The sequence below is a fragment of the Schistocerca nitens genome, chromosome 1, assembly GCF_023898315.1.
Source record: "Schistocerca nitens isolate TAMUIC-IGC-003100 chromosome 1, iqSchNite1.1, whole genome shotgun sequence".
Lineage (NCBI taxonomy): Eukaryota > Metazoa > Arthropoda > Insecta > Orthoptera > Acrididae > Schistocerca > Schistocerca nitens.
In genome coordinates this window covers 632,140,830-632,162,866 of record NC_064614.1, presented here as the reverse complement: position 1 = coordinate 632,162,866, position 22,037 = coordinate 632,140,830, and the positions used below count along the sequence as shown (strand labels likewise).

The 22,037-nt window shown below is 37.1% G+C and overlaps 1 protein-coding gene across 4 annotated transcripts in view; it reads left to right on the top strand.

The window, feature by feature from the left end:
• LOC126257893 (AMP deaminase 2) overlaps window positions 1-22,037 on the top strand; it is a 470,969-nt gene that overhangs the window by 420,229 nt on the left and 28,703 nt on the right. For all 4 annotated transcript variants that reach the window (XM_049955599.1, XM_049955600.1, XM_049955601.1 and 1 more), the window contains one exon: window positions 17,407-17,570. In XM_049955599.1, the coding sequence (XP_049811556.1) occupies window positions 17,407-17,570 (164 nt within the window). The remainder of the gene's footprint in view (window positions 1-17,406; window positions 17,571-22,037) is intronic.

The window sequence follows — 22,037 nt, the reverse complement described above, 5'->3', positions numbered from 1 at the left end:
GTGACTACATTCCATTAGCCTCATTTTGCTTTTTTTTATGTTCATCTTATTGTCCTCCTTTCAAGACACTGTCCATTGTGTCCAAATGCTCTTCCTAGTTCTTTGCTGTCTCTGACAGAATTGCAGTGTCATCAGTAAATCTCGAGGTTTTTATTTCTTCTCCCTGAACTTTACTTCCTATACCAAATTTTTCTTCGGTTTCCTTTACTGCTTTGCTCGGTGTAAAGATTTATTAACACTGGGGATAGGCTACAGCCCTGTCTCGGTTCCTTCTCAACCACCACATCCCTTTCATCCCCCTTGACTCTTGTAACTGCTGTTTGGTTTGAACAAGTTTTATATAGCCTTTCGCTCCTGTATTTTACCGCTGCTACCTTCAGGATTTCAAAGAGACAACACCAGTCAGCATCGTCAAAAGCTTTCTTTAAGTCTAAAAATTCTATATTGTAGGTTTGCCTTTCCTTGACCTATCTTCTAAGAGAAGTTGTAGGGTCAGTACTACCTTGTGTGTTCCTAACAGTCTCCAGAATCAAAACTGTTCTTCCATAACTTGGCTTTTACCAATTTCTCCATTCTTCTGTAAAGAATTTGTGTTATTACTTTGCATCCATGACTTATTAAACTAGTAATTGGATAATATTCACACTTGTCAGCACCTGCTTTCTTTGGAGTTGGGATCACTATAATGTTCTTGATGTCGTGGGGTATTTCGCCTGTCCTGTACATCTTGCACAGCAGATGGAAAAGTCTTGTCATGTCTGGCTCTCCCAAGGATATAAGTAGCTCTGAAGGAGTGTCATCTACTCGTGGAGCCTTGTTTTAAATTATGTCTTTCAGTGCTCTGTCAAATTCTCGCAGTGTCATATCTCCCATTTCATATTCACATACATCCTCTTGCATTTCTATAATTGTGCCTTTAAGGCCATTTCCCTTGTATAGGCAATATATGTACTCCTTCCACCTTTCCCTTCTTTGCTCAGGATTAGTTTTCCATCTGGGCTCTTGATATTCATACAGCTGCTTCTCTTTTCTCCAAAGGCCTCTTTAATTCTCCTGTAGGTGGTATCTTTCCTCTAGTGATATATGCTTCTAAATCTTCACATTTGTCCTCTAGCCATTCCTGCTTAGACATATTGCACTTCATGTCATCTCATTTTTTAGACATTTGAGTTCTCTTTTGTCTGCTTAATTGGCTGCATTTTTATATTTTCTCCTTTCATCAGTTAAATTCAGTATCTCCTGTGTTATCTAAGAATTTTTGCTAGTCCTTGACTTTTCCACCTATTTGATTCTTTGCACCCTTCACTGTTTCATACCCCACAGAGTAGTTAAAAAAGTTCCTGGTATAATATCATGAGCCCTATCTGAAATAATTGGCCATTCATTTGAAGAAGGATGCTTCCCAGATGTTCTAAAGTCTGCAGTAGTGAAGCCATTGTTCAAGCAAGGCTCAAAGGAAGATAAAGGAAACTACTGACCAATAAGTCTTCTGCACTATTTTCAAAAATATTCAAAATAGTTGTTGCAATCCAGATCCAAAATTTCATGGTAAAATCTAATATCATCCTATTAAATGAGTTCTGCTTCCAGAAAGGGAAGAGCACAATATATGCCATCAAAAAATTTGTTGAGAAAATTTGCTTATCTCTGGATAAATCCCAAAAAGTTGGAGGAATTTTCTGTGAAATTTTCTGCTTTTGACTGTGTCAATCACACTCAACTGTTGCGTGAATTAGAAAGATACAGAAGAAACAGTAGTGCTTTGAAATGGTTCAAATCATATTTAATGGGTCAAAGGCAAAGGGTAGCTGTAATGTCAGGTAGTAGAAATTGTTCCCCAGAATGGCAAAAATTATTTCACAGGTAGTCCCAGAAGGTTCCATATTAGACACAATCTTGTTTTTATTTTATGTAATTGATTTTCCTCTAAATATAACATCCCACGCAGTTTTATTTGCAGACAAGACATCTGTTCCCATTGAATGTGAGATCACAGAACAAATTCCCCAAAGAGTCATTTGACACCCTATGTAGGTATGTAGTTTGGTTCTAGGGTGATGCAAATGAATTAAAATGAAACAAGGAAAAAACCCAACTTACACAGGTTAAAACTAGTCAAAATAAGGTGACTTCCAAATTACCCAAAAAAATCAGGTGCTTATGGAAGCAGATTCTGTCAAATTCCTGAAGGTGTTTCTAGAAAAAAATTATCCTGATCCTCTCATATAAGCTACTTGGCAACTAAGCTAAACAGTCTTGCATTTACAATGAAATTATTGTGTAACGCAAGTGATTTGGACAATAGGAAAGGTGTTACCACAGTTATTTTGAATTTGTTGTAAGATATGGACTAATCTTTTGGGGGAATACAAATAGAGTAAATAGAATATTTTTACTTCAAAAAGCTATTATTAATAATATGTGTAATGTAAAGCCTAGAGAGTCGTGCTGACATTTGTTCATGGATCTAAAATCTGTAAATGTTCTGTGTATTTACATTTATGACCTGAACTGTTTGTCTTTTTCTGTACCAATCCAGAATTATTTATAGAAAACCATTTTAAACATATAACAATCAATTATTTATAAAACTATCCAGTTAAACATTTTAAACATATGTATGACATAAGAAACAAATAATTTCATGTTGCCATGTCATGCACACCTCAATACATGACTATGAAAATGTATAATATATGAAAAATGGATAACTGAAGGTAAAATTACACACAATCCTAGTGCAAAAATGTTATTATTCACTCAATTTGTTAATGATTTTTAAGACTGTGATTGATTCCTTTTCTTCCTCCTCCTCCGTCTCGTATGTGGGACAGAGAGGAAGAAAGATAGTCAAGGTTCATGTGATGCATATAGTGTGGGGAAATATCAGTAGATGTTCCTCAAATGATAAATGTAATGCTAGTTATTTAGTTTTTTCCTTCTGAAAATATTTGCAGTGATGTTACATTGATTGTTATATTGTTATGTCTGAATAATTCATGCTTACTTATTTATCCTTTTCCTTACATGGTCCTTCTGATCACTGAGAAAAGTTTATTGTGTTTTAGTAAATAAATAGGACAATTGAAAAAGCATTGTACAGTATGTGTCTTAAAAATCTAGTAATGGTTATCCTGAAACATTTAAATAAAATAGCAAAATACTCTTAATTGCTTTTAAAGAAAGCTTGGTTTTCTGCACTGTACTTTTGGCAATGTTTATAAATCTGTTGGCAACTTTTCATTGAAGGTTTCCTTAGGAACCTATTGAAATCTTGATCTGTTATGTCTTTAGATGTCCAATATATCCATAACATTGGAGCCATTAGAGTTTTCTAAACGAAGGGCACCAAAGTCTGCAAGTAAAATACACTGTACACTCACAGGAAGGGAAAAGAAGAAGAAGAAGAAGAAGAAGAAGAAGAAGAAGAAGAAGAAGAAGAAACACCATTAAGGAATTATCCAAATGGGATGGAAATCAGTAGGTCTGATATACAGATGGGATGACAGCTAGAATTACCGGTTTAGTAGCAAATCCAAGTGACAATCAATAGGAAGATGTACTCCAGCTTCCTTGTGTTTCAAAAAGCATGAAAGAATTCTCTCTTGAAGTACAGGTTTAAAATATCTGATCACTTTGTAGGATTCCACCAATTTTATCTAAGTCAGTCCTTAAATATGTTTTAACTTACCAACTCTTTCCTTAACTATGGTGATTCAGATCTATTTGTAGTTACCAAGTTTTCTGTCATGTAGCTAACAGTCCACAATGTTTTCTTTATGATGGTGAAAGTGGATGACCCACATCTCTCCAGATCACTTTCAGTGATAGGAAACTCATCTCTTTACACTTTTTCTCACCACTTTGATCACCTCAATTACAAAATAATGTTATGTGACTTTATTACTTCGAATGTCCACAGTTCATAGCATACATGCTAATCCTTCAGGGCAGTGAATATATTGCTCTCCATGCACAACAGAATTGTTACTCATTATTGCATCTGTAAAGCCTGGTAATGATTTATTAAAAGCTAAAATAGCCAATATTAGATATATACAGTAAAGCACAACTTTTGTGACAACAGTAGTAAGTGTTAAAACACACCACAAACTCTTGCGACAACAGTGGTAAGAGGTATAACTGATTGCAAAATCACATCATAAAATCAAACTGCCTCTGTAAAATTGTGCAAAGGAGTTACAGATTATTTCGTTCTCATGTATGCTGTGCATTAGACAGATGATAAACATGGAAACTTGTGTACTGTGGAGTGGAAACTTGTGTACTGTGGAGTTGAAACTTGTTACTGTGTGCAACAATGTCTGTCAGTATTCTGTCATCTAAATGGGTACATTCTTAGCTAAGTGCCGTGAAACATCCTTGCCATCTGTTGTACTTCTCAGATACACTGTAAGACAAAAAAAAGCATCACGAAGGAATTATCTGAATGGGACAGAAATCAGTAGGTATGATGTACATGTAAAGACAAACAAATGATTACATTTTCAGAAGAATTGAAATTGCTTCACAAATTTAACAAGTCAGTAATGTGTTGGGCCACTTATGACTCTTATGTGCAATGTGCAGCACTGATTGATAGAGTTGTTGAATGTCCTCCTGAGGGGTATCATGCCAAATTCTGTCCATTTGACATGTTAGATCAGAAAAATCCTGAGACGGTTGGAGGACCCTGCCCATAATGCCCCAGAAGTTCTCAATGAGGGAGAGATCAGTCACCCATCCAGGCCAACGTGGGATCTGGCAAATATGCCAACGTGGGATTTGGCAAGCATGGAATCAAGCAGTAGAAAGTCTTACTGTGTGTGGGTGGACATTATCTTGCTGAAATGTAAGCCCAGGATAGCTTGTTATGAAAGGCAGCAAAATATGGTGTAGAATATTGCTGGCATTTGACTTAGATGAAAGGGTGCCACGGGTGACAATCAAAGGCATCCTGTTGTGAAAAGAAATGCCACCACAGACCATCACTTCTGGTCAGATAACATTATTTTGTGATAGAAATGATCAGTGTGATGAAAAAATAGAGTAAAGAGATGGCTTCTTTATCACTGAAAGTCATCTGGAGGGATGTGGGTCATTAACATTCACCATCATAGGGGAAACATTGTGGACTGTTAATACATTGAAGAAAACTTTTGATAACTTCATATAGACTTGAGTCACCATAGTTAAGAATAGGGGTGGTAAGCTAAACCATATTTAAAGACTGACTTCATAAAATTGGTGGGTTCCTACAAAGTGATCTGATATTTTGATCCTGTACTTTTAGAGAAAATTCTTTCATGCTTTCTGAGACACAAGGAATCTGGAGGACATTTTCTCATTGATTGTCTCTTGGATTTGCTACTAAACAGGTAATGCTAGCTGTCATCCCCTCTGATGATGGCATGTAGATGACATCATTTTGGTCACACTGCATCGAAATCCCCAGTAGTTTAATGTGTGTGGCCTTAGGGCAACTCTTGTATTTGTTTACTTAGTCAGCATCAGGAGGTGCAACAAATCCTGGCACTGTCATTGTGCTTTCTAATCGATGAATTAAATTTGGCACATAATCAACAGTTTCCTTTCAAACTCATGGCATTTGAACTAGTTGTACACACATTTTCAGCTCATGGCTTCTGTTTGTACCCATGTGTAAAATTGGATACAACACATTCTTCACTATTTAGAACTAAACTCCATAAATTTGTGTTTTAGCCCATTGTATTGTGACAAGTTTTATCACACTCTCAACATTTGGCTGGCCATGGAAGACAAAGCTCCTTTAGCTTAGTGTGTATGAAATTGTGTAATGCTTTCAAACATCCATGTTGATATGCCTACAAATGTGCCTGCACACTTTTGTGTGTGTCATCATTAAGATCAGCTCTTTGGATACACCTTCTACAGCCATGTATAGAGCATGGGAAGAGTGACTGCTTAAATGGTTCAGTGGGCACTGGAGTTACTCTGACCTCATCTTTACGACCTCTATGGAGGTGATATGCAAGGGTTTCTATATTCGTCACTCAATGGTTCTTGTAACTTTTTAGGTGGACTTTTGTGGGTAAAGTGGGTATCTACCTTCAGTAATCTGCCTCTCACATTTTAAAAAGTGTGTATGTGAAGCTCCTCCACCAGTCAAACAAACCATCAGCCATGTGCCCTGCCCTTCTTTGTATTCACTCAGTACTCCCTGTTAATCCTATTTGGTTCAGTCCCCATACACTTCAACAATTTTGTAAAGGGGTTGCACAAGTTTTTAAGTAAGTACTATTGTGAGCTGACTGAGTTTACCCAGTATCATACCAGTGATTGAAGTCTGTCATTGTCTTTACCTATAATGTCCCCACAAATCAATACACCAAGAATTTGTATGAGTTGATTGATTCCACTTGTGATTCATTGATACTGTAATTGGAGGTTACTAAGTTCTAACCTGTCTGGTATCTTTTTTCAGAAAGTGCTTTGTTATTGTAACTGCATCATCTGAAAAAATCCTGTGTTTACTATCAGTATTTTTTGACATATCATTAATGCAGAAAAATTCAACGAAGGTACTGAGACACTTCCATGGGCACACATAAGTTACTTCTACGTTTGTTGATGGCTCTACATCCAAGATAACATTATGCATCCTGCCTATCATGCAATCCTTAATCCAGTCACAAATTCCATTTGGTGACCAATATAATCATACTTTTATTAATAAGAATTGGTGTGGTGTTTAATCAAATGCCTCTGAACTATCAGGAAACATCTCTATCTCCTTTTCATTAGCTTGTACTCAGAACCAGTTTAAGGTCGCACTGGCCTGTAGCACTGATGAACTGCAAGTTCCCTGTTCAGTCATAGGTACTCATATTTTTAACTGTCTCATTTTACTTCCATAAAATGTGTGTCCATTAATGTCTAATAAAATTTTATTTCACTAATTTAAGCTTAACATCTGCTTTGCATCTTGTATATTGATCTTTTAGCTGAGAAACATAATCAATGTTACTCGAGGCACTAAAAAAACTGCTCACAGTTGACTCTTATCAGCTCAGTTTACATAGCGGTGAAAATCTCTGATGACATAAAATTGAAACAAAATTTTTGGTCCTGTAGCTATTTAGCCAGTGGCCAAGTGACCAGGGAGTTTGTACTCATGTTTTCACTGAGTTGTTTTTATCATAGGTGAAATTACAGGCAAGCTAAACAGACAGTTACTAATCATTGCAGGCACTGTCTTGTGCAGGTGGACTAAAAATGTTTATTTCATTGAAACTCACATTAAAGTAAAATGAGTCATATTATAAACATATAAAGTTAGCATGCTTGGTACAACAAAATGTCACCTCACACTACGTAGGACTATACCACACCATAAAATGTTGCAATATGTTGGCTGGTATAAGGGGATATTAGCTAAGGAATTTGGCAAGCTTCATTAGTGATAATAAGTGAAATAATCTCTGTTTGTAATAATAATAATAATAATAATAATAATAATAATAATAATAATAATAATAATAATAATAGGAATTCCTGGGCGGAACAATATGTAAAATGAGGGTGGAGCAATAAGGGTAAAGCAACCACACACCTATAGCTTTTTATAGCAATAGTACACATGGGTGCATGTGCGGGCGGGCACGTGGGCGCATGTGCGGGCAGACACCCAAACGCTCACTCCCGTGGCCCCAAGGCTTGATCGAATGCTAGTGTGAATGCTGTTTTCTGTTATGTTTTCATGTGCTCTATACACCAATCAACTGTAAGTGAGGGATTGCCTTTCTGTTGATAAATTTAGTATTAATGCACAGCAAACATCCTTACTTCCATACTAGTATTATAAAAGCAAAACTAACACCGTCAATGTGACTTCCACAACTAAATCGCTGAACTAATTTTGATGAAATTTGGTTTGGAGATAGCTTGAACATCAAGGAAGAACAAAAGATACTTTAGAAAGTGTGTAGTACAAGATATTTGTTGATTTGTAGAATATAACACCAATTGTGGAACAATAATTACTCTTTGAAAAAGGTGTTTCCTCTTTTACCTTTGAACGTTGTCATATTTGTGAAAAAGCTTTTATTTTTTATATGTTCTTCATAATACAATTCAACATAATTAATACAATGTTTATACAATGCTCAACATGTTTAATCCATATTTACATACTAATATGTCACAACCCTGGTGCATTTTAGCTTCTAAGTATCACATGTGTCTTATCGCTTCTGAGGCTCTTGAGACTCACGATGACAGCTTCATTTAAATGTTGCATGACAAACAGAGAGACATCGTGCTTGTACATGTACAGTGTGGAGGATTTTAGTGAGGCTGCGATTGATTATGATATTTGAGCGCAACCATGAGTAACAGGCAGAAACGTGAGGACAGCTCACGTTATTACATGTAGAAATATTATACAATTTGCATTACACCAAACTACAAATGATTTATTTTCTTATTTTGATGTTATTTAATAATTTTAAAAGGCCACATTTTCTTTTAGTGCCATCACCATCACTCATAATAACAAAAATAATGAAATGCCGTATGGTTAGCACTGCTGACCCTTGATCACATGGTCCTGGGTTCAATTCCTGGTTGTGTCAGATTTTTTTCTACTTATGACTGTTGACCTCATCATGATTTTTATCATCATTGATGTGCAAGTCACTGAAGTAGTGTCAGATAAAAAATATCTTACACCAGACAGCCTAACATCTTGAGGAGGGCCTTCCAGCTACTAAAGCCATACTCACATTTCATCTCACTGATATGCTAGCACACATGATTATACAGTCCTCAATGTGTTTAATCCATATTCCCTACAAATATTATTAAATGCAAAAGTACTCTGTTGGTTTTCATGACTAAATCACTGAACTGATTACAATGAAAGTTCGTGTGGACCTAGCTTGAACCCTGAGGAAAAACATAGGCTGCTCTATAAAGTTATTAAAAAAGGAAAGAAATCAACCTGTAAGAGAGTGAAGTAAGGAATGGAAAATATTTCCTCTACATCACTGAACTAAATTTGCTTCATAATGTGTTGTTGTTGATGCAGCTCTCCATGCTACTCTATCCTGTGCAAGCTTCTTCATTTTCCAGTACCTACTGCAACCTACATCCTTCTGAATCTGCTTAGTGTATTCATCTCTTGGTCTCCCTCTACGATTTTTACCCTCCATGCTGCCCTCCAATACTAAATTGGTGATCCCTTGATGTCTCAGATTATGTCCTACCAAGCGATCCCTTCTTCTTGTCAAGTTGTGCCACAAACTCCTCTTCTCCCCAATCCTATTCAATACTTCCTCATTCGTTACGTGATCTATCAATCTAAACTTCAGCATTCTTCTGTAGCCCCACATTTAGAAAGATTCTATTCTCTTCTTGTCCAAAATATGTATCATCCATGTTTCACTTCCATACATGGCTACACTCCATACAAATACTTTCAGAAACGACTTCCTGACACTTAAATCTACACTCGATGTTAACAAATTTCTCTTCTTCAGAAATGCTTTCGTTGCCATTGCCAGTCTACATTTTATATCCTCTCTACTTCGACCATCATCAGTTATTTTGCTCCCCAAATAGCAAAACTCCTTTACTACTTTAAGTGTCTCATTTCCTAATCTAATTCCCTCAGCAGCGGCCGACTTAATTAGACTACATTCCATTATCCTCGTTTTGCTTTTGTTGATGTTCATCTTATATCCTCCTTTCAAGACACTATCCATTCTGTTCAACAGCTCTTCCAAGTCCTTTGCTGTCTCTGACAGAATTACAATGTCATCGGCGAACCTCAGTTTTTATTTCTACTCCATGGATTTTAATACCTACTCCGAATTTATCTTTTGTTTCCTTCACTGCTTGCTTAATATACAGATTGAATAACATCGGGGATAGGCTACAACCCTGTCTCACTCCATTCCCAACCACTGCTTCCCTTTCATGCCCCTCGACTCTTATGGCTGCCATCTGGTTTATGTACAAATTGTAAATAGCCTTTCGCTACCTATATTTTACCCCTGCCACCTTTAGAATTTGAAAGAGAGTATTCCAGTCAACATTGTCAAAAGCTTTCTCTAAGTCTACAAATGTTAGCAATGTAGGTTTGCCTTTCCTTAATCTAGCTTCTAAGATAAGTCATAGGGTCAGTATTGCCTCATGTGTTCAGATATTTCTACGGAATCCAAACTGATCTTCCCCGAGGTCGGCTTCTACTAGTTTTTCCATTCATCTGTAAAGATTGTCTCATACATCTTGCTCACCAGATGGTAGGGTTTTGTCAGGACTGGCTCTCCCAAGGCTGTCAGTAGTTCTAATGCATTGTTGTCTACTCCTGGGGCCTTGTTTCGACTCAGGTCTTTCAGTGCTCTGTCAAACTCTTCACGAAGGATTATATCTCCCATTTCATCTTCATCTACATCCTCTTCCATTTCCATAATATTGTCCTCAAGTACATCGCCTTTGTATAGACCCTCTATGTACTCCTTCCACCTTTCTGCTTTCCCTTCTTTGCTTAGAACTGGGTTTCCATCTGAGCTCTTGATATTCTTACAAGTGGTTCTCTTCTCTCCAAAGGTCTCTTTAATTTTCCTGTAGGCAGTATCTATCTTACCCCTAGTGAGATAAGCCTCTACATCCTTACATTTGTCCTCTAGCCATCCCTGCTTAGCCATTTTGCACTTCCTGTCGATCTCATTTTTGAGACGTTTGTATCCCTTTTTGCCTCTTCATTTACTGCATTTTTCTATTTTCTCCTTTCATCAATTAAATTCAATATTTCTTCTGTTACCCAAGGATTTCTACTAGCCCTCGTCTTTTTACCTACTTGATCATCTGCTGCCTTCGCTACTTCATCCCTCAAAGCTACCCATTCTTCTTCTACTGTATTTCTTTCCCCCATTCTTGTCAGTTGTTCCCTTATGCTTTCCCTGAAACTCTGTACAACCTCTGGTTTAGTCAGTTTATCCAGGTCCCACCCCTTACATAATGTACCCGATGTATAAGGTATTGTTATGCAGTGTGGCAATGGGTTGGGAGGGAGGTGGGAGAGGGAAGGGGTGGTTCTGCACGTCATGAGCTATGCTTAATTGAGCAGGCAGAAATTCGATGGCAGCTGATTTTCCTGCACATACAATAGCTTATTTACTCACTATCATTCATCATAAAAAGATAAACTACTGACGTGCAAGCACAGCTGTGATTAACAGCTAGTACTAAGTAAAACTTTCCTTCCACTAGGAGGAACTAAACTAAGGTGTAATAAAATAAAATTATATAAAATTCATTAACACAGTTTTATGTCAATGTGATATTATTTCAAGTGCTGTAAAAATAGTAACAAACATGTGAATATAATCCTAAACAGTAGTATTAGTTTTAGTTCAAAACTGGTAATTTGCTGAGCCACATGAGACACTTTACAGTGTGAAGACTGTTGTATGTGCTGTAGTTTGTGGAGGAATTGTGTCTGCTCATGTGTTAATATACGAAATTTGTTCAAAAAATTCTGGACCTTGGTCCACAAAATTTTTCTATGCTTATTTATTGTGTACAGCCTCCTTTGAAATGCTCTCCTCCCCAATTGATACACCGCTCCCAATGCCATTTCCACTTCCAAAAGCAGTCTTGGTGAGCCTCTTGCGAGGTTGTGCGAAGCGCCATCTGCGAATTTTCTTTTATCTCATGTCATTGCAAATCTTCTTCCTTTCAAAGGGGTTTTCAACTTTGAAAATTAAAAAAAAATATTTGCACCGACCAGGACTGGAGAGTATTAAGGTTGAGGCAGCAGAGTGATTTTATTTTTTCTACAATAGTCACACATCGACAGGGAAGAATGTGAGAGTGTGTTATTGTTATGCACAAACCATGAATTGTGTCGCCACATTTCAGGCGCTTTCATTCTCACAGGATTTCATGACATGATCCAACTGAAATGTCTCTTGGACAGTCAGTCATCAATTGGCATGCATAATTTCATTGATGTTCCTGACATGAGCATATGATTTGATTTGATTTGATTTATTTCGTGTTCCATAGGTCCAACTGTGTTGGATCCACAAGGGCGTGGAACGAGTCAATTTTTTACAAATACAATCTGATAATCTTATAGCATATACAGAAATTTGAGTACATAATTACGAGGGCCGTTCAGAAAGTAACCTCCGGTTGATTAAAAAAATACACCAAGTTAAATAAAAATATTTTAATATATACATCTTACAACTACATCTTTGCACTATTTTTCTACATAGTCTCCATAGCGATTGAGGCACTTATCGTATCTCTTCACAAGCTTTGAAATTCCTTCTGCATAAAAATCACCCGCTTGTGCCTGGAGCCAGCCTGTGACCGCATCTTTGAGCTCTTCGTCGTCATCAAACCGCTGTGACCCGAGCCATTTCTTCAAATGCATGAAGAGGTGATAATCACTTGGCGCCAGGTCTGGGCTGTAAGGTGGATGGTTGATAACGTCCCACTTGAAGGACTCAAGAAGGGCCGTTGTTCTGCGAGCAGAGTGAGGACGGGCGTTATCGTGCAAAAAAACGATACCGGAAGTCAGCATACCACGGCGTTTGTTCTGTATAGCCCGTCGTAACTTTTTTATTGTTTCACAGTACACGTCTTGATTAATGGTCGTACCACGTTCCATGAATTCAACCAACACCACCCCTTTGGCATCCCAAAACACCGTTGCCATCAGTTTTCTGGCAGAAAAATCTTGCGAGGCTTTTCTTGGTTTGGTAGGTGAATTTGAATGTGCCCACATCTTTGATTGTTCTTTTGTCTCAGGGTTCACATACTTAATCCAGGTTTCGTCACCGGTCACGATTCTGTTTAACAATGGTTCTCCTTCGTCCTCATAACGTGACGGAAAGTCTAATGCAGAGGCCATTCTTTGAGTTTTGTGGTGGTCGGTAAGAATTTTGGGCACCCATCGTGCACAGAACTTACGGTAACCCAATCTTGCTGTCACTATCTCGTACAAGAGAGTCTTAGAAATCTGTGGAAAACCAGTAGACAACTCCGACATTGAGAAACGTCGATTTTCACGAACTTTTGCATCAACTGTCTGAACGAGTTCGTCAGTCACCAATGATGGTCTACCACTCCTCTCTTCATCATGAACGTTTTCTCGTCCACTTTTAAATAAACGTACCCATTCACGGACAACTCCTTCACTCATAACTCTTGGTCCGTACACGGCACAAAGCTCACGATGAATAGCTGCTGCAGAATATCCTTTGGCAGTAAAAAACCTTATGACAGCACGCACTTCACATTTGGCGGGGTTTTCTATTGCAGCACACATTTCAAACTGCCACAAAAACTAAACTAGCGCAGGTACGACGTTCACTCGAGCACGGCTTGATGCCGACTGACCTGTTGAGTGCGTGAACGCACAGATGGCGTCGCTACTCCCCCCACAACCCGCACTGTGACCAATCGGAGGTTACTTTCTGAACCGCCCTCGTATATAAAAATTTATACAGTAAATTCTTTGGGCAGCAATACAGAAAAAGAAAATACATATTTTCTTAGAATCATTAAAACACTACAGAAAACAGATACAGAGCTCAGGTTAAATAAAATTCTTAGTGGCATTATGTCAACTTGTATTATATAATATTAAAATATTACAATTTATTTAGTTAAAAATTCATCTAAGCTGTAGCTTTTTCTAGCAGAAATATTTTTAGTTCTTTCTTAAACTCACTCTTGTTATGAATCTTTGTCTTTATTTCGGGAGGAAGAGCATTGAAGAGTTTTGCTCCAGTGTAGTGGACACCCTTTTGTGCCAAGCTCAAATTTCTGAGTTCACTGTGTATGTCATTCTTCCTCCATGTGTTATGCTCATGATAATTACTGTTTGGTTGAAATATCTCTATATTTTTACAAACAAAACACATGAGAGAAAAAATATATTGGCATGTAGTTGTGTATATTTTAAGATTACGAAAACTATTTCTACACGAGTCTCTTGGGCGCAATCCACATAATTCTTAAAGTTCGCTTCTGTGCAGTGAACACTTTCCTTGCTAATGGCTGGTTGCCCCAAAAAATAATTCCGTACTCAATGAGAGAATGAAAATAGCCATAGTATGCCACTTCTGCAGTGTTAGGTTCAACACATGTAGTGACAACCCGTAAAGCATAGGTAGCAGAGCTAAGCCTCTTACAGAGATCAATAATATGTGAAGACCAGTTCATTTTCTTGTCAAAGTGCACTCAAAGAAATTTTGTTGTTTCCATTCTAACTATTGGTTGATTACCACATGTCACACTTATCTCTCTCTTTTTCTGTTTTTGTACAGAACTGAATAAAGCTGGTCTTACTGGAATTTAATGAGAGACCATTCACCTTGAACCGATTAACCACATCTGAGGGCATGTGATTAATGCATTCCTCAAGATTACTATCTGTTCTACTACTCATAAAAATTAGGGTATCATCAGCCAATAATGTAAATTTATATGGCAGGCTTGTACATGATGGTAGATCATTTATAAAAATCAGGAATAATAGTGGCCCAAGAATTGAGCCCTGAGGCACTCCACATGTAATGGAACTCCATTCAGAATCTGAGGAAGTGTCACATACTCCACCCAAGCTATTCAAGACAACTTTTTGTTTTCTGTCTTGGAGGTACGACTGTAGCCAATTGCCTGCAATACCACTTATTCCTACTAATTTTGCTTTTTTCAAGAGAATCTGGTGATGAACACAGTCAAACACTTTGGATAAATCACAGAAGACACCAAGTGCTAGCATTTTTTGATTAAGGGTTTCTAGGACTTCATTTGCAAGTGCGTAGACCGCGTCTTCTGTTGAACGGCCCTTTTGAAAGCCAAATTGGCTCTTGCTGAGAACTCCATTCTTCATGAGATGATCAGTAATTCTTACATGTATTAGCTTTTCTAGAATTTTGGAGAAAGCTGTCAGCAAAGACACAGGTTGATAGTTAGTTCAGCTTTATCGCCCTTTTTGTATAGGGACTTCACAAAGGCATACTTAAGTCTACTGGGAACAACACCTTTCTGAAGGGAAGCATTGAAAATATGACAGAGAATGTCCCTTATCCACACACAAGAATATTTCAGTAAATTACTAGATATATTATCAACCCCTGCAGAATTCGTACTTTTTAGAGACATGATGATTTTTTGAATTTCTTCTACAGTGACAGGATTAAGGTGCATTTCTGAAATTGTGTTTGAATATGCTGCTTGGCAAAGAGTTACAGCTTCATCAACATTGGGCTTGCAACCAATCTGTTGAGTTACTGATAGGAAGTGTTTATTAAAAATCTCAGCCACCGTTTTGGGGTTATCTACTAAGGTACCTTCATATCTGATATTATTTACAACTTCTTTACTTGTATCTCTTCCTGTTTCTTTTTTTTACAATGCTCCAAATTGTTTTTATTTTATTATTAGAATTATCTATTTTCTTCTCATAATAAAGGGCTTTTGATTTCTGTATTAGTTTCTTCAAAATTTTACAGTATATTCTATAGTGTTCCCATTTTTCTACATCTTTACAGAATCTTATTGCAGCATAAGTTTCCCCTTTTGGTTTTACATGATTGTTTTATACCTTTTGTAATCCAAGGCTTGCTTACAGAATTGGAAGCACTGTTTCTGACCCATTTATTGGGAAATATTTCTTCAAAAAGAGCGCAAAATTCATTTATAAAACAGTTAAATTTAGTATAAACATCATCATGGCTATATACTAAAGACCAATCCATTTGCTGCAACCTGTGGTTGAAAGTTCCTTTTGCCTCTCCATTAATTACTCTTATGAATTTCCATCGAGGAAAGTCTTTTTTGAACAGATTAACGTCATAAATAGTGAGAATTTGTCCATCATGATCTGAAAGACCACTTATAACCTGCCTTAGCGATTTCACTATACCACGCAAAAATGTTTTAGTTGTTTCTTTTAGTTTACTCACAAGTCCATGACCATGGCTGTCTGAAAACACAAACAGTTTCTGTTATTGGAGTTCACAATTTGCGAATCATTTTGTATTGTTTTACTACACACTTTGACACAATTTTTGGTCGGCACATTCATATTGACCTCCTTCACAGTGGTTTGCGTCAGTAAATTTTCTTCTCTTACCTTATTCCCCACAGTGCCTTTTTGCTTTTCCCATCGTTCATGCGAACTGTAAGTTGCATTTTCAGTATCGGTGATCGAAAGTACTTGAAATGTGTTTTTGTGCACAAAGCTTGCATAACTTTTGCTGGTTTTCCAAATTTGCACTTTGGTCTTGCTGTTTTTGCACTTTACATTTGACCACTTTTCCGTAACGGACGAACTATCTCGTGCAAGTTTTAGCGTGTTCAGTTCACTATTTTCTTGTTGTATTTTCGAAATGTCCGTTTTCAAACTGCCGATTATGAACTGTAAGCTCGTTATGCGTTCATTCAGTTTCTGGATTTCGTCTTTACAATTTTCACACGATTTCTTTTTTATGGCAAAATTTATGTTTTTCTGGAAGGACACTTGCTTAACTTTTACTGTAGCTGCCATCTTGAATGGAGATCTCTGGAAGAAGTGTCTGTAGACATCAAAGGGTGTCCTCAGTGAGGGTCATCTTTAACTTCCATCGATTCGTATACTGAGTATGGCATCACCATATGCTTCCAGCATCATTTGGTGTCTGTGCAAAAGTTTTCTTGAGTTCCACACAAAATTTAAGGCAGCTGCATCCCGTAACTCTGCCATCTCAAAATACGCAAACTGTGCAACACAATATTCTACTCAGTTCAGCACTGAATGATAACAGACACACAACAATAAAACTACTGGCAGCCACACATTAAATACAAGTGTGTGCAGGAATGTCAACCACATGTCACTCCTGTACACCACTGGTGCAAAATGATGAATGTTGCAGGATTTTTTTGAACAGACCTCATATACACATTAATTGTAATATGTAAAAGTTATCTTTGGGCCTTTGCTGCTATCTATATATATTTTTTTAGATACAGTATACTCTTGATTATTTGGAGTAATGTGGAGGAGAAGTTGCTTGAATAACTTCTGTATCGTGCAATGTCTACTGAACAGGTAGTATCAGCAGTCAAAATCTGGATGTGGCTTGGTACTGTTGTTGTCCACTGCTGTTTCTCTCTCTCTCTCTCTCTCTCTCTCTCCCCCCCCCTTCCCCCCCCCCCCTCTCTACCCCTTCCCCCCGCCCCCTCCCTCCACACACACATAATAAGCAAACTGGATAATCCACAAACAAATAATCAGGAGTTCACTAGGTTTGTAATAAGTGACAAACACGCTGGTAATCACTTATCAAAATAGAGGCTGTGGTTTGTAGAAAATTTCAAAATTGTTGATCTAAAATAATGTTGTCATAATTGCAGGTTATTGGGTTTGACTCAGTGGATGATGAAAGTAAACCAGAAAATCCATTATTTGACAAAGATGTTCCTGTGCCTCATTTGTGGAATGACTTTGAAAACCCACCATATGCATATTATCAGTATTATATGTATGCAAACCTGATTGTTCTAAATCACTTTCGAAGGTAAGCAAATACAGAAATGTGTGTATCTCCTTGAGAAATAATATATTCTTGAACCAGATCTTATTTCTTTTTGCAGCAGTAGTAAAAAAATAAAAATAAATTCTTGTAAAACTGCCAAAGAAACTGCACTTTTTATTTCAGTATATAAATCTTTCTCTCTGCTTTTCATTATGGTTCTGAAAATAGATATCCTTATGTTAACATCATCTTCTGAGAGTAGCATTTAACCTAATATCCTCAATTATTGCTCTGATGTATTCCAAGCTCTGTTCTCCTGTGCAGTATTTTTGCCCTCTTGCCCTCTATGGCTCTTTCTAGTGCCATGGAAGTTATTCCTTGACATTTTAACGCCTGTGCTATTAAGATGTCCCTTCTTCTAGTCACTGTTTTCCACATATTCCTTTCTTCCCTAATTCTGCAGAGTACTAAATCATTTTTTATCTTGTCAGTCCACCTAACTTTCAACATAATTTTATAGTATCGTGTCTCAAATTTTTTGATTCTGTTATTTCCCAAATTTACAATCTAAAAAAATTTGTTCCTTAAATTAAGGCCTGTGTGTGATATTAGTAGCCTAGTTTGCTTCTTAAATTCTCTTTGCTTTGTTCATAATGCATTATTTTGCTCTCCAATTTCTTCCCTTTGTCATCTTTGTGGATGATAATTTTTATTTTAAAATTTATCCCTAATCTCATTTTTTTGCCATATTTTGGTTTATTCTTAGACCATATTCTGTGCTTATTGCACTCTTCATTTCATTCGTTGTGACTTATAATTATTCATCACTTTCATTTGGGATAACAATGTCATTCCAAATCTTACCATGAATTTTACCTCCACACCTAAGCCTTACTTTCATATCCATCAGCTTCTTCAGTGTACAGGTTAAACAGTGGGTGAGAAAGCTAGCACCCCTGTCTTCCACAAGTTTTACTCAGAATGCTTCTTTCTTGGTATTCCGTTATTGTTTTGTGTACATATTGTAAACTATTAGTTGTTTCCATGTCTGGGTGTTGCTACTGGTTCTGCAACTGATGTTAAGTTAATTTTAGCCACTCCAGTTGCTTTTGTATGGACTTTATTAAGTTCACATGACCAGTTTTGGCCTTTATATTAGGCCATTATCAAGTGCATGTTATGCTGTAGAGAAGCAAAATTCCTTCCCTATTGAATAACATGCACTTGATAATGGCATAATATAAAGGCCTAAACTGATTGTGTGAACTTAGTAAAGTGCTAAAAAATAACTGGAGTGGCCTTTCATTAACATTGTATGTTACCCCTCTTGTCCTACAAATAAAACTTATTTTGCTGAGAATTTTGAATATCTTGCACCATTTCACATTATCGATTCCTTTTTTCTAGGTTGAGATGCCTTATGTATGTTTTTTGCTTTTTCTTAAGTTTTGTCTCCTGTACTGTCCTGACCAATTTAAGTACTTTATTTATTTATTTATTTTGTTCACCAATCCTGGTAATGTCATATACAGGGTGTTACAAAAAGGTACGACCAAACTTTCAGGAAACATTCCTCACACACAAAGAAAGGAAATATGTGTACATGTGTCCGGAAACGCTTACTTTCCATGTTAGAGCTCATTTTATTACTTCTCTTCAAATCACATTAATCATGGAATGGAAACACACAGCAACAGAACGTACCAGCGTGACTTCAAACACTTTGTTACAGGAAATGTTCAAAATGTCCTCGGTTAGCGAGGATACATGCATCCACCCTCCGTCGCATGGAATCCCTAATGCGCTGATGCAGCCCTGGAGAATGGCGTATTGGATCACAGCCGTCCACAATACGAGCACGAAGAGTCTCTACATTTGGTACCGGGCTTGCGTAGACAAGAGCTTTCAAATGCCCCCATAAATGAAAGTCAAGAGGGTTGAGGTCAGAAGAGCGTGGAGGCCATGGAATTGGTCCGCCTCTACCAATACATCGGTCACCGAATCTGTTGTTGAGAAGTGTATGAACACTTCAACTGAAATGTGCAGGAGCTCCATCTTGCATGAACCACATGTTGTGTCATACTTGTAAAGGCACATGTTCTAGCAGCACAGGTAGAGTATCCCGTATGAAATCATGATAACGTGCTCCATTGAGCGTAGGTGGAAGAACATGGGGCCCAATCAATACATCACCAACAATGCCTGCCCAAACGTTCACAGAAAATCTGTGTTGATGACGTGATTGCCCAATTGCGTGCGGATTCTCGTCAGCCCACACATGTGGCAGTGAATCGAGGAATTACAGTACATACTGACGAAACTAAAATGAGCTCTAACATGGAAATTAAGCGTTTCTGGACACATGTCCACTTAACATCTTTTCTTTATTTGTGTGTGAGGAATGTTTCCTGAAAGTTTGGCCGTACCTTTTTGTAACACCCTGTATTTCTACTCTGGAGCATAAAATGTCTGTGGGATTAACAATATGCAAAAAATTAGAAAATTAGAATGTCCTTTATCTTCCTTTTAACACGATACTGAGTATGCATGTTATCATTGGTTAAATATTTTAACCCAATGGCCACCAAAATAGATCACCAAACTGCAATGGTGTCACTTTATGTAATAGTGGAACAAGTATTATTATGTTACATAAGAAGATGGTTCAGAACTAACTTACCTCTCTTGCATCATCTTCATCTCCAAAAATAGGAAGATAGATAAATGTCCGGAGAGTAATAAATATCTTTGTACTGGTATCGATCTCGACAGTGTAGGTAGAAATTTCTCTGATAGGCATTTGTACCCACATTTACCAGATCCTTTTCTACATTTTGTAAATAAAATTCAAGATAATAAACCCATAATCAGTGAAGCTAGAACTCTCTAAATTATTACTTTTTAAAAACTCTTAAGATTGTCATATTGGAGTGACTTGAACTTCCAGACTCTCAAAAAAGCTATTTCTTACCAAACAAGGACACAAGTAAATAATTATACAGGGAACAAGGAAGTTATACAGCTAAAATGTTCATATTTCACAAGCATGGTTGATAATTATCTAAATCAACATCTGCTCTTTTGAGAGTTTTTCCACATAGTTCATGGTACAAGACATTTCATTCACAATTAGTTAGTTTCATTAATTGATTCATTAAGTAATCACTTATCATTCAGATTTGGCATTTGCTTATGAGTTTCAGATGAAAGGTGGTACATGAAATAATGAGCAAAAGGTACTAACACATAAATACATAGACACTGATATTACAAACAGTAGAACACAGTACATACTCAGGTTTACATCAATATATATTTTCAAGCACACAGATTGTGTGATTCTATATCAGTTTTAATGTATGTATTCAACTGTTATTTCAATAGTATTTTTGTGTTGTACAGTATTCTTTTTCATTGATGCCAGGAATATGGACGTGTGTTTGTGGGATGGATTGTTGGATCTTCACCCTTGTATTCTTGTATTCACCTGATAGTTGCCAGAAAACTGTCCTCAAAATTTGGCAGCAGAACATAAAATGTAATGAGCTTTAGTGGCTACATTTCAGTTACGTAACTTGCTGATTGTTGAAGAGACATTGAAATGTGTAACTCAATTTTAATGTAGCATGTCTACTTGAAATACCATCTGGGTTCAGCTTTACACACCTACAGGCACTTAATGCTAGCTCCTTCCTTCAGAAAGGAAAGAGAAATTTCTTGGGCACTCATACCATAGTACTGATCAAATCCTTGGAAGAAGATATCCTGATGCAGGTGTAGAGTTTAGTTCCTTCATAGTACCTAATACAGCCAATTTACTATTGATTTATCTGTGACATTAAATATGACACGTAAGTAAGGAGTATTCTCTTGTAGTAATGAATACAGTACAAACAGAAGACTGAAACATGACTTCTTTTAAGATTATGTGGCCAGTACTTAATTCCAGTCTGGCAACATCTAAGCACTGTTGTTCATCAAATCCTAGAGGTCTACCAAAAGATACATTAGGGTTTGTAGATGTGTTATTGGCCTTCCTTGTTTGTAGTTCAACCAATGGTTCAGAAATCTGTATATTTGACCACTTAGCAAACAGTGTTGCGGTTTGCTGATTTCCGCTTTTTCACAAACTATTCACAGTAAACTTCACTTGCAGATCATTGTATTGAAAGTTATGGTAACAGATCTGAGAACAAAATGGTTTGTGGTATGGAAAGTTTGAAAGATTATATACCATAAGATGTCAGAGAGACTACTCACCGAATAACAGAAACATTGAGTTGTCGACAGGTGACAGGCACACACAAAAGATAATAAAAACTTTACTAGCTTTTAGAAGAAATCCTTTGACAAACTATAGTGTCGTCCCCCCCCCCCCCCCCCCCACACACACACAGAGAGAGAGAGAGAGAGAGAGAGAGAGAGAGAGAGAGAGAGAGATTGATTTTCATTCTCTTTTGTGCATGTCTGATGATTCAGTATTTCTGCTATTCAGTGAATGGTTTCCTT